Here is a 13,453-nt window from a genome sequence, read left to right on the forward strand (position 1 = left end):
TTTTTAGTGCAGGGGATGCAAACGTTGGGGGAAACTTGAAATATTTCAGCAAACTTTTTTTTTTTTTTTTTTGCTACAGAGTGCTGTGGGATATGCTTTGCTATTAGGACATACATGCAAGTAAATTCTTTTACCAAAAAAACTGTATGATGTCTGCCTCCTTTACTAACCCAACAGTATGTCAAATTAACCAAGTGGACAGTAGATTTGGAGACACAAAGTGTTCTTCGGCTAGGGCTCAAGGGCTAAAAAATGTTCACAATTTAAATTTTTTTGAAGACGTTTATACTTTAAACATTTAATTGTTCAAATTTATTTGAAATGTGTATATACAGTGGGGATAATAATTATTTGATCCCCTTCTGATTTTGTAAGTTTGCCCACTTAAAAAAAGAAGGGTTTATCATTTTTATGGTGGGTTTATTTGAACTGATAGTCAGAATATCAAACAAAAAATCCAGGAAAAAAGCAGCATACAAATGTTATAAAAAAGATTTACATTTTAGTAAGTCAAATAAGTATTTGATCCCCTACCAACCAGCAGGAATTTTAGCTCCCACAGATATGTGCACGTGGAACTCAGATTAGTCCTGTTACTTTAAGAAGATACTCCTAATTTCAGCTCGCTGTGCGTTTAAAAGCCACCTGGCCATAGAATCTGTATCTTCCATTCCAGCTTCTCCACTACCATGGGCAAAACCAAAGAGCTGTCAAAGGACATCAGGGACAAGATTGTAGATCTGCACAAGGCTGGAATGGGCTACAAGACCATCAGCAAGAAGCTTGGTGCGATTATTCGGAAATGGAAGAAATACAAATCAACCGGCCTTGGTCTGGAGCTCCGTGCAAGATCATGGGGTAAGGATGATCATGAGAGAGGTGAGGGATCAGCCCCAAACTACACAGGAGGAGCTTGTTAATGATCTCAAGGCAGTTGGGACCACAGTCACCAAGCAAAACATTGGTAACACACTACGCTGCAATGGATTGAAATCCTGTAGCACCGGCAAAGTCCCCCTGCTCAAGAAGTCACATGTACAGGCCCATCTGAAGTTTGAACATCTAAATGATTCCGCGAAGGCTTGGGAGAATGTGCTGTGGTCACATGAGACCAAAATTGAGCTGTTTGGCATCAACTCGACTCGTCGTGTTTGGACAAAGAGAAATGCTGACTATCACCCCAAGAACACCATTTCTACAGTCAAGCACGGAGGTGGAAACATTATGCTTTGGAGCTGTATCTCTGCTAAGGGTACAGGGCGACTTCACCGCATTGAGGGCCCAATGGACCGTAAAATATGAGAGAACCTCCTTCCCTCAGCCAGAACACTGAAGATGGGTCATGGATGGGTCTTCCAGCATCACAGTGACCCAAAACACACGGCCAAGGCAACAAATGAGTGGCTTAAGAAGAAGCACATTAAGGTCATGGAGTGGCCTAGCCAGTCTCCAGACATTAATCCCATAGAAAATCTGTGGAGGGAGCTGAAACTTCGAGTTTCCAAGAGACAGTCAAGAAACCTTAATGATTTAAAGAGGATCTGTAAAGAGGAGTGGACCAAAATCCCTCCTGAGATGTGTGCAAACCTGGTGATCAGCTACAAGAAACTTTGATCTCTGATTGCCAACAAGGGTTTCTCCAAGTACTAAGTCATGCTTTGCTTGGGAATCAAATACTTATTTGACTGAATAAAATGTAAATCTTTTTTATTAACATTTGTATGCTGTCTTTTCAGTTTTTTTTTTGTTTGATATTCTGTCTCTATCAGTTAAAATAAACCTGCCATAAAAATGACAAACCCTTCTTTTTTTTTTAAAGTGAAAGTGAAGTGACATACGGCCAAGTATGGTGACCCATACTCAGAATTCGTGCTCAGCATTTAACCCATCCAATGTGCACACACACACCGTGAACACGCACCCGGAGCAAGTGGGCAAATTTACAAAATCAGCAGGGGATCAAATAATTATTTTCCCCACTGCATATAATAAATAATTATCTATCTATCTATCTACTCTCGTTTGTCGTTTGCATAAAGTCGAGGAATGCCCAATCTTTTTGATGCTCTCAACGCTTTCTCCATGCCGCTTTCAATCCCATAATGCACTGCGCGAGCGTTTAAGCTTGACTTCCGTAGGAATGAATTGAAAACGCTCGCTCCGTGCCAGTGGAAACGCACTGTTAGTGTCCTATAGAATTGGGCAACACATCTTGGTTAATAGCATTTCCACTAGGTCCACCAGCTCTTACCAGAAAAGCACAGAATATTGTACCTTTCAACATTTTATTGAAGACACAGAGTGATCATTGAGAGAACTGGTTGCATAAAGTGAACCCTCTGTCTAAAGCCCGAGACACACTGCATGATTTTTGGCTGTCCCAGACGAAAGATTGACATCGTGAAACAATCGTGGCCAATCAGAAATCGCCGCAATTGCTTCACGGTGCCAGTCTTTCATCTGGGTCAGACGAATATCGTGCAATGTGTTTCGGGTTTTACAAGTTCTCCAAAAGCTAAATGGACTTAATTAAGAATGAGATTGAAAGTGTGGGTTGCACAGGTGCTGCCCTTTAAATAAAGCCATACAAAGCCTGGTTACAGACAAATCTGTTCTTCACAAGAAAATTGGTTAGTGTAAACCATGACTCAATCCCAAAAATCTTCACAAGCGTACAAAAACATTGCTGAAGACCTGGGTGTTAATGAATCCATGGTTAAATACCCTTAATATGTGGTTTTAAGTTTTGGGAAATTCTGGAATGTTGCTGAGCAGACTCTAATAACACAGCGAACAGTCCTGAAAGAGCTGAAAAAGAACCCGAGAATAGCAGCCTCTTGAAAACTTTGAAATCTGTTTCATGTACTATCAGAAAAACACTGAACAAGAATGGTGTTCTTGAAAAGACAACATGAAGGAAACCACTGCTGCCAAAAAATATTGAGCCATGTCTTCTGTTGGCCCAAAACCACTTGCATGTTCCACAACACTTCTGGAAAAATTATCTGTGCAGTTGTGACAGAAGTTGAACTTTTTTGGTGAAAATGAACACCAAAAAATGAACACCAGTCTTTTTTTTTTTTTCATTTTTGATGACAAAAAACCCAGCACACCACCTCCAAAAAATTCCCAACTCAGAACATGGGTGCTTTGCAGTCATTGAAGTTGCAATGAATCCTAAAGCGAATCTAGACCTTTTACAGGAGAATGTCAGAACCGCAAATCATGTCTTCAAGATTGGATTGGGTGATGCACAGAGGTGGGTAGAGTACCCAAAAACTGTACTCAAGTAAAAGTAAAAGTACTTCTAGAAATATTTACTCAAGTAAAAGTAATCGTCTGAATAGTTACTTGAGTACCAGTAAAAAAGTATCGGATAAAAAAACTACTCAAGTAGTTAGTTACTAGTTACTTTGGATCATATAGGTACTGAATATAGTCTATTTTTATTTAGATATATAGATTACATTTATGTAATGTGTATGTGTATACACACACACACACTGCCGTTCAAAATATATATATATATATTTTAATGTAATTTATTTCAGTGATGCAAATCAGAATTTTCATCAGCCTCTACCCCAGTCTTCAGAGTCACATAATCCTTCAGAAATCATGTGGATTTATTATCAGTGCTGCTCTTTTTAGCTTTCTATTCATTAAAGAATACTGAACAAAATGTCACAGATTCCAAAAAATATTAAGCAGCAAAACTGTTTCCAACACTGGTAATAAATCGATATGATTTCTGAAGGATCATATGACTCCGAAAACTGGAGTAACAGCTGATGAAAATTCAGATTTGCATCGCTGAATTAAATGATATTTTAAAGTCAATTAATTATGTATTATCCTATAACCTCGGACACTGACACCTCTGAAAACGCCTCACATTACTGCTCTGAACATAACGAAACAAATGCATATTGACGGATCTGTTCTGCAAAATGTAAACAAATGTAGCCTATATTTTTGCAAGCTAAATATTGTAAAAATATGAAAATAAATTGTGTCTATAACAGGCCGCGCGCCGCTGCGCAGAGCTAACGCGGGTTCCGCGGGTGTTCATTTCATACTCTCTGACAGCTTATTTAATGTATAAATTATACATTGTATTTAATGTAAGGTACATGTACAACAAACTGGTAATGTCAAAGTGGTATCGTGGCCTATACCTGTGGAACAGTAGACAGCACACGCGGTGTTCATCTAATAAAAGATCTTCATATAGCTGTAGCAAACAAGCCTTTGCAGATTTGCTTTCAACTGACTGTAAATCCAAAGCCACGTCTTCAGCGCTCTTGATGTTCTTAAACTCTCTGTTATCTGAGAGAGAACCACTTCAGAGACTCAGCGCGTGCGGCAGGGAACTGAACGAATCATTCAAACTGATTCGCGAACCGATTCACTGGTTTGCCAACTGGTTTGATTAAGCCTTTAAATAGAATCGACTCAAAAGAATGAGTCATTCGCGAATGGGCATCGTTCATTGCCCAGAGAAAAGTAGACGGCGCGTTTGGAATAAACGGAAGCATTTTTAAGTTGTATTGCATTAAGATACAGTAACGAGAGGAGAGTCGCCCACAGTAACGAAGTAAAAGTACCGTTTTTTCTCTAAAAATATACTTGAGTAAGAGTAAAAGTACCCATTTTAAAATATACTCTAAAAGTATTAGTTACCCAAAAAATGTACTCAAGTAAATGTAACGAAGTAAATGTAACTCGTTACTACCCACCTCTGGTGATGCAACAACACAATGACCCAAAACAAATGAATGAATGATAAATTAGGAAATATGTGTTTTCATATGTCCTGACCTTAATTCAATTGAGATGCTGTTGCATAAATGGGCCATGCTATCAAGACAATACTAGTAAACTTCAACAGATTTATGGGGAGGAACTCAAAGCTCGTCAAAAATCTGTTACAGGAAACATTTGCTAGATGTTTAGCTGCTGAAGCGTTCACTTACTTTGCACCGTGAATGATTACTCAGTGTATTGATAACAATGTGAAAAGTACAATAGTTTGTGTGATATTAGTTTAGTCAGATTGTGTTTGCCTACATTTTATGAGTAATCAATGCAGAAATCCAGGCATTTTCAAAGGATTCATAAACATATTCTTGTCGTGGAAATTAACTTGAAATTAATCAGTGATAAGAATACCTTTAATGCAATATTGCACACTTTTAAACATTAACATGATTAAATCTTTGTAATAACTATTATATAGCTTAGATAAATTAAGACTTTTATGCTCAATAATAATGACTCCTATCTTCGGAAGTAGCTACCTTCAATCAAATGGCAGGTTTTTTCTTTTGTATTTTTTATGTAAATGTCATTTATATTATCTTATTATATTAATTTATCTTATTATATGTTCATTTGGGAATAAGACATGCTCTTACCATATTTTGGGGAAATATATGGTATTTGGGTCTGTCCAACTATGTTTAAAAAAACCCAGACACAGAACCTCCAGTGACTTGCATGACAAAAGCAAACTTGTGGCACAGGGCGGGACTTAGTGAAGGGTCAATTAAGCTTTATTAGTGCCACTGGTGTTAATTAGCTGATGGTACGTGCCAGTGTACAGCTGCAGATTCAGTGTGTGCAGGTAGCTGCAGTGTCCAGGTGAATCATGGCTCGAACTGGGTTTTGTGATTCCAGGCAACTGTTGGACCTCCATATGGTGAGCGTGCTTGTAAAATCTCCACTTTAATTGCTGGACCTGCTGTGTGAATTGAATAATGGCTGAAATGAGATCAGAAAGCCTGAGATTGTGTGTAAGTTCACCAGTATCTGCTATGTTATTATGGATAACTGAACACATACTCAAGTTCACTAAAATATTCAGATTTCATGTGTATTTAGTCATGAGATCAGTTTGAATACTGACATGGAAGGCAAGCTCCCATGGTTTTCTTTCAGAACTTCAGTGCATTCTTAGAATGGTAGGTTTTATCTTGCGTAAATATCATTATGAAATGTTTTTCTCTAATACACATTGGCCACAATTAACAGCACCCTTTTAATCAATACTTTTTGAAACCTTAATTTGCTGGTTTAACCGCTCTAAGTTTTCACCTATAATGCCTGATGAGGCTAGAGAACACCTGACAAGAGATCAGAGACCATTCCTGCATCCAGAGTCACTCCAGACCCTTTAGATTCACAGCAGGTCAGAGGACTGGAATGGCCATAGCAGAAGCTTGGTTGTGTGCTCAGTGACACATTTGTGTTTTTGAGGTTTGGATTATTGTACGGTTCGAAGACCCAAACATGGCCCATTATAAGATTGTCAGTTAGTTACTTTTTTTTTTTTTTTTTTATCTGTTGGTATTTGATAGAATCCATGATACCTTGTGTCTAAACAAGATTTCCAGGACCTCCAGCAGAAATATAGGCCCACAGCATTAAAAATACAGCAGTATATTTCATTGTGCACATGGGGTACTTTTTATCACTGTGTTCACCAAACCCATCTTGAGTGTTTGTTGCTAAAAAGCTCATTTATTTTAGTTTCATCTGACCATAGAACCTGATCCCATTTGACGTTCCAGTCGTGTCTGATAACTGAATATGCTGGAGTTTGCTTTTGGATGCGCTACAATAATTTTTCTTGAAACCTTCCCAAACAAAGTGGTGATGTAGGGGCTGTTTGCCAATTTTTATTTTTAAGGTTTTCTGACCCCGAGACTCAACTATTTTCTGCAATCCTCCAGCTGTGGTCCTTAGAGTCTTTAGCCATTCAAACTCTCCTTCTCACCGTGCATTAGGACGATATAGACACATGTCCTCTTCCAGGCAGTTTCGTAACATTTTCTGTTGATTGGAAATTCTTAATTATTGCCCTGATGGTGGAAATGGGAATTTTCACTGCTCTTTTCTTAAAACCACTTCACTAATTTGTGAAGCTCAATTATCTTTTGCTGCCCATCAGAAGTATATTCTTTGGTTTTTCTCATTGTAATGGATGATTAAGGGAATTTGGGCTCTGTTTTCCCTCCTATTTATATTTCTGTGAAACAGGAAGCCATGGCTGGATAATTTCATGTTCATAATCACCCTGGAGTGCTCAAAATTGTGAATATGAATGGGAATATACTTCAGAGATATTTTACTCATAAAAATTTCTAGGGGTGCCAACGTGTATTTGAGATTTATTTCATAATGATATTTCCCCCCCATTTTAAATTCTTATCCAATGAAAGGTTAGTTTTTTTTTTTTTTTTTTTTTTTAAATGATCAAAAGGGTTAACGGAGCAGATTAATTTTCACAGCCGCCTTTGATCATATTTACCAAGGGTGCTGATATTTTTGGTCATGACTGTATGTCTATGGTGTTACTAATATTTGATGTAAAATTTTGGTTGGTTCTAAAATCAGAAAGGATATGCAACTTTAGGTAATAATTAAATAAATTACTTTAAGGATTCAGTTCCACTGGTCACTTAAATTTCAGTTTTTAAAAGAAGTTGAATTATTCATCTTGGCTCCTATTTCTGCCAAAGGAGAATAGTTGCGTTTAAAAAAAAAACTGGTTAAATTATAAGATTAAATGGCTCTGAAGGGAAAAAATTTCAGATACATTTTGAAGTAACACCACATACTTCATATTGCAGGTTATTATAGAGTCCGTGGTGTTACCAGGAAAGGCCGTAACACCGCAGACAACTAGCTAAACATTTCTAAAATAGAGGCTGCAATTATGATTTCAAGATCAGGGGACATTTTGGAAATATTAATAGGACTGTATTTATCAAAATTGATTAATGTCAGATCTGCAAGTTATCGAAATAACACCACAGACACTAATAAAGTGCAACACTTTAAATTGTCAGCAATTTGGCTAACTTAAAGAAAATTGATAAAGAATGCCCCCTCCCCCTTTAGGGGCGACATACATTGTTGTAACACCACAGACATGAATTATGGGGACACAGCTTTTTTTTTTTTTTTGTTTGTTTCTTAAATAGAACACGATGCATTAAAACCATTTAATTGTACATGTTAAAATCTATATACACAATATAACCACTTTATTTGTGTTAGTGTTATATTGTTGCAATTACATGCATACATGCATATTTTGTTATGCAATCTCTCAAACTCTATGTATTAATTTTTTTTAAACCGTTGTAAAGTAGAGGGACTCCCCTTGCCACCACAAAGAATGACCCATTCCTGCAGGTCTTTTACATGTATTAAAAACTGCTGCTCCATGAAGTGTTAATGCTTTACAAGCTTATTGTGAATAAATGAAACCATTTTGTGCTTTGAAAGACTGACGACAGACTAGCACCCCTGCGGACTTGGACAAACTCCTGTGTTCTGAGGGAGCGCAGGGTGTTTGCTGAAGGAGAGGAGGTGGGACCCAGGCAACCCTACAAACCTGCACAGGAGAGTCGATGGGTAACTGCTGCTCTTATGTCATTATGTGCCAAGGTGTGACTTGGCTACCATTTATATAGATAGAAAATCAGCCCATTAGACAGGTGGATCTTCAAATGATGTGCTACCACAATTCTGCCATCACCGGGTTAGCATTTCTGTTTTTCATCAAGGTTCGAAGGATTCCCATATCTGCAGAGGATGGGATCATAATGGACTATGCTCCACAGGATGAGTCGGGACCTTCAGGTAACCTGAGATGGCTTGATTGACACTGTCATTTCTCAATTTAGTATATTTAAGTCTAGTTACCGTTGTAGTATTTTTAACGGTACTACTACAATTTAATCCAACAACTACTTCAGGCATCAGGCTAGATATTATTTTAGTTATTAATGCAATGACTGCATGTTGACTTGCTATATTTGTGCTTTCAACTAGCTATTTTCTGACTAAAATGTGTGTTTTTACCTTTTGTAAAACTTGCCACCGCTATGGTGTTGCTGTTCTGGGTAGTAGCTCAGAGTGCTGCAGTGATGGATTCCTTGAGATTTTCATGTGGGGTTTTCTTGTTTTAAAATTGAAGAAAATCTCAAGGTAACCAATGGTAAATTAGTCTTCTGGGTTTGACGTCAATGCTCCAAGCAATTTACATTCTGGACCCTAAATATAACTTTGATCCCTGCAATTTAAGATTCTTCCCTGATTTTTTATTTTTTTTAACTTTTGGATGCTCAATTCATGCATGTAGCACAAACTGTTCCCTAAAGTTTCAGTTCTACACTGCAAGAAGAATTTTTTCATTCTGGCAGGTACATTATCTGTTGAGTTTACAGATGGTTCCTTTAACCCAAAAACACACAATGCAAACCCTAATAATAATAATAATAAAGTCAGTATTGAAAATTCCATCTCATTACCTGCATTGAGTTTCAAGCAAACTAACATTACACTAAGTTTTCCATAAATCCAGAAAACACATGATCTTTCTCAATTGGACATTTATTATTCTTTTGCAACAATGCTAGATGTCTATGAAGAGGAGGCTTTGCTGAAGTATGTGAACAGTTTGCCAGGTCCACCTAGTCTGCGAGAACTGATGCCTGAGGTTCTGCGCAGAGAAGTGGAAGTAGCCATCAGTAAGCTGGGGCTCCTCTATGACAAGACCTACGCATGGGACATCTTTTCAGACATGATGGTAAGGATGACATGCAAAGTACTGTTTATTTATTTGTATTTTTTCATTATATTGGTCATGTGTTTGTTTTCTCCGCTTGCAGAGAAGTCAGCTACTATGTACTTTCCCAAACGCTGACCTGCCCAAGCATTTCAGTGACACTACGAGAGTTATCTTGGTGGACTGGCTAATTCAAGTCCACGTAAGTGCAATATTCAGATTTGTGTGACCTGTTTGTTCAGTTTCTGAGTTAGCCAAGTTATCCCAATTACGTGTTATATAATATACACTACTGGACACATGTTTGGAATAATTTTTACGGTATTTTACTATATTTAAGGCTGCATTAGTGTTTGCTCAAAGTGAAAAAAAAAATAGATAGATAGATAGTGAAATACTACAACTTAAAATAACCGTTTTCTGTTTTGAAATTTTAAAGTGTAGCTTATTCATGTGACGCAAAGGCTGAATTTTCAGCATCATTCCAGTTTTCAGTGTCACATGATCCTTCAGAAATCATTCTAATATATTGATTTGGTGCAGTAATTTTTTTTTTTGTTTTTGTTTAAAACTTCTCTTTACTGAATAGAAATATTGTGTAGGAATACAAATTTACTGTCGCTTTTGATTTGTCCTTGCTGAATAAGAATTAAGTCCTACTGACCCCAAAATGTTTGGTAGTTTCATGTTTTTCACAAATATTAAGCAGCACAACTGTTTTCAGTGTGAAGGGGAAAAAAAGTTTCTTGAGCACAAAGTCATTAAAATGATTTTTGAAAGATCAAGCGACACTGGAGAAATGGCTGCGTGGTTTTTTTTTTTTTTTTTTTAATTTTTTTTTTTTTGGCATTTTAAATTGATACATTTCATGATTTATTATTATTATTTTTTTTTTACTATTCAGTCAAATAAATGCATCCTTGGTGAGCATAATTTAAAATTCTAACTTTAGACCAATAGTGTGTATTATGCTAAGTGTTTTTTTTTTTTTTTTTTTTTTTTTTTGGGATGAATAAGATGTTGTTGCAATCTTTTTGAATTTGTGATTGGATGCTTTTCACCTCAGGAAGTGTTTCAGTTCTCAGAGGAAACGTTGTATCTGGCAGTTCACCTGTTGAATCGAGCACTAAGGCTCATCAAAGTGTCCATCTCTGGCCTGCAGTTATTGGGTGTGGTTTGCCTTTTTCTGGCTGCTAAAAAAGAGGAATGTCTGTTACCAGAGGTACTTGAGTATTTAAACAAATGTTTAATGGGGAAACATGACCCCATTAACATGGTGCACATGACATGTTAACAACATGGTAATGTTTGTCAGGTGTCAGAGCTCTGCTATCTGATGGAAAACGCCTACAGTAAGAAACAACTGCTGCGGATGGAGAGGAGGGTTTTAACTGGGCTCAAGTTTGATCTCCATCACTGTCCCCCTCTTCATTTTCTTCTCATCTCCGCTTCCATTGCACACTGCAGCGACAAGGTCAGTTAAGTCGGTGTAGAGTACACTTTAGTGTACTTAATTACAGATGTTTAAAAATACATGTACTTAAGTGTGAACTGAAGGCATGTTATTTGCAATTAAATGGAAAAATAGTTTAAGTAAAATGCAACTAGTTTAATTTAAGTGCCCCCCCTCCCTCTTTTTTTTTTTTTTTTTTTTTTTTTTTATAAAGAGAATGTTGGACTTGTAGTTTTATTTATTTTTTTCATATTGTGGAAGTCAATGGTTACCAGCAACTGGTCAGTGTTGAACTCACACTGGATGATATTATGAAGACTTTTGGCAAAGTCAGTCAGTCCTACATGTTTGGAGCAGCAGGGAGAGTAAAAGGAAAATGTTCACTTTTAGGGGAACTATCCATTTAAGCTGTCTTTTATTTCACAATTACGTTATCTGCAAGTACTGTTCTTTTTAATACTTTGAAATTCATTTTTTAAAGCCAAGGATAATTTCCAATGATATTTGTCTCTGTGTAGTCTTGTATTAAAATATGGTCCTAAATCGTGTCTGTTCAGGTGGTCTGGATGGCACGATACCTGTTGGAGCTCTCGCTGTTGGAGGGGCAGTGTGTGGTGTATCTGCCCGCCCAGCTGGCAGGTGCTGCCCTCCGTCTGGCCCGCAGGATCCTGCAAGAAGCACCCTCTCCTGATGGAGAAATGGCCTGGTGCATTGCCTCTAGCATCCGTATAGGAAGGTCAGGACAAGTTTTTTAGTACTGCTCCCAAGAACTGTTACTGATTTCCTTATGTTAAAGTGTCACAGTGATCCCCAATGGTCACTATCAGTCAGAAGTTCTGATTTTTTTATTTTTATTTTGTTAAATGCTTTTTGATAAGTCATGACTGTAGTTTTTTTTTTTTTTTTTTACTGTATGATCAAATAAGTCCAATCACCAATGATCTCATTTTAAGCTTGTTGATCCACAATTTAAAAAGCAGAAATGTTGAAGTTGATTTGAAAAATAGTTCAGTCTTATTCTTGTCTTTCCTCCCACTATCTCCGATGCAGTGAAGCAACTCTCCTCAGTATAATGCAGATCATGGCCATGGCAGCAGCGAGAGCACATGCTCGTGAGACCCGTGCCACTTTCATCAAGTTCTCCTCTATACAAACCCTTCATGTCAGCATGCACCCTGCCCTGAAAGCTGCCCCTGGCTTGCTGGGCCTGTTGTGCCCTCAGACGTGACGCTCTCTCAACACCAGTGAGGAGGCCAAATGGGGCTGGAAATGTTCAGGACGGCTGCGTTGCACTGCTACTCTAGGAAGGGAAAGAAATGCTGAATAAGGCCAGTCAGGAGGATTGTGTTGCGCTGGACATCAAAATGCCTCTGTTGGAGAGCTGGTTACTCTATTTGTACTGAATTGTTTTCTGTAACTTTTTATAGTAGTCTTAAGTCATTGGATGTAAAAGGATAAAGAAAAAGTGTGTATTTATGTATTTTGTAGCTTTTAAGTGTTTAGTAATGCTATGGTGAACAATTTATATACTGGAATATGGTGTCTCATGAAATTAAAGCACTTTGAAACATTTACTGTTTTTAAGTGTTTTTGCAAATTTGGGATTTCCAAGAATATTTTAAGATTGTGAAAAATAAAATTTGTCTTCACAAACCACAATGGAAATTCTATTCCTTTCCTCTTAATGTTTTTTTTTTTCTTTTTCTTTTTCTTTCATGCACATGTTTCAGTGCACTCCACTTTTCACATGAGACCCTCTCAGCAGGGGCATCATGTGCAAGGTTGCCAGATCTGCATGCTAATGTCTGATTAAATGTGTTTTTTTTTTTTATTTTATATGTAATTTTCCCCAGTTGTAGGTCTATCACATAAGGTGCATGACAAAAAACAAGGGCCAGGCAAGATGACATCACTACTGTTGGCTTTAACTAAAAAGGGCTTAAATGTTAATAGGCATGTAGCCTTAAGTTTGTGCTAGACCTCCATCTGCTGTCAGGCCTCATTTTGCCTGCAAAGGTTGTCATTTTATACATTAAAAAAAAAATCATTATTCTACGTTGTACAAAATCCCTCAAATCACGAAAAAGTTTCTTTAATTACGGCGGGAAAAATACTGACTTGGCAACTCCACTTGGTGGTGGATGAGGAGATACCCCCCTTACTATGTAAAGCGCTTTGAGTGCCTTGAAAAGCGCTATATAAATGTAACGAATTATTATTAACTCCGTTGTGTATTTTTTTTTTTTTTTTTTTTTTTTTTCTTCTCTATTTATGACATCACTTGAAATGGAGCAATTTTTCATTGGGCATCAGTGCACAGTACCGAACATGTGCGCGCGGCTCCTCTGCTTTCCTATGGAAAGCCAAAGTGCTCCTAAACGCCTGCTCGGGCGTCTGATTGCACACTGACACGTCAAAAG

General features: G+C 37.4%; 1 protein-coding gene across 1 annotated transcript; it reads left to right on the forward strand.

Annotated features, from left to right (window-relative positions):
* Window positions 1-755: 755 nt before the first annotated feature.
* Window positions 756-12,688, forward strand: ccnp (cyclin P; the record flags this gene model as incomplete). The annotated part of the gene is made up of 10 exons (XM_079373594.1): window positions 756-879; window positions 3,157-3,209; window positions 8,296-8,424; window positions 8,577-8,652; window positions 9,432-9,601; window positions 9,684-9,782; window positions 10,647-10,802; window positions 10,896-11,054; window positions 11,591-11,769; window positions 12,084-12,688. The coding sequence occupies 10 exons, from the start codon at window positions 756-758 to the stop codon at window positions 12,259-12,261; spliced, it is 1,323 nt and encodes a 440-aa protein (XP_079229720.1). The 3' UTR covers window positions 12,262-12,688.
* Window positions 12,689-13,453: the final 765 nt, after the last annotated feature.

This window comes from Barbus barbus, assembly GCF_936440315.1.
Source record: "Barbus barbus genome assembly, chromosome: 23".
NCBI lineage: Eukaryota > Metazoa > Chordata > Actinopteri > Cypriniformes > Cyprinidae > Barbus > Barbus barbus.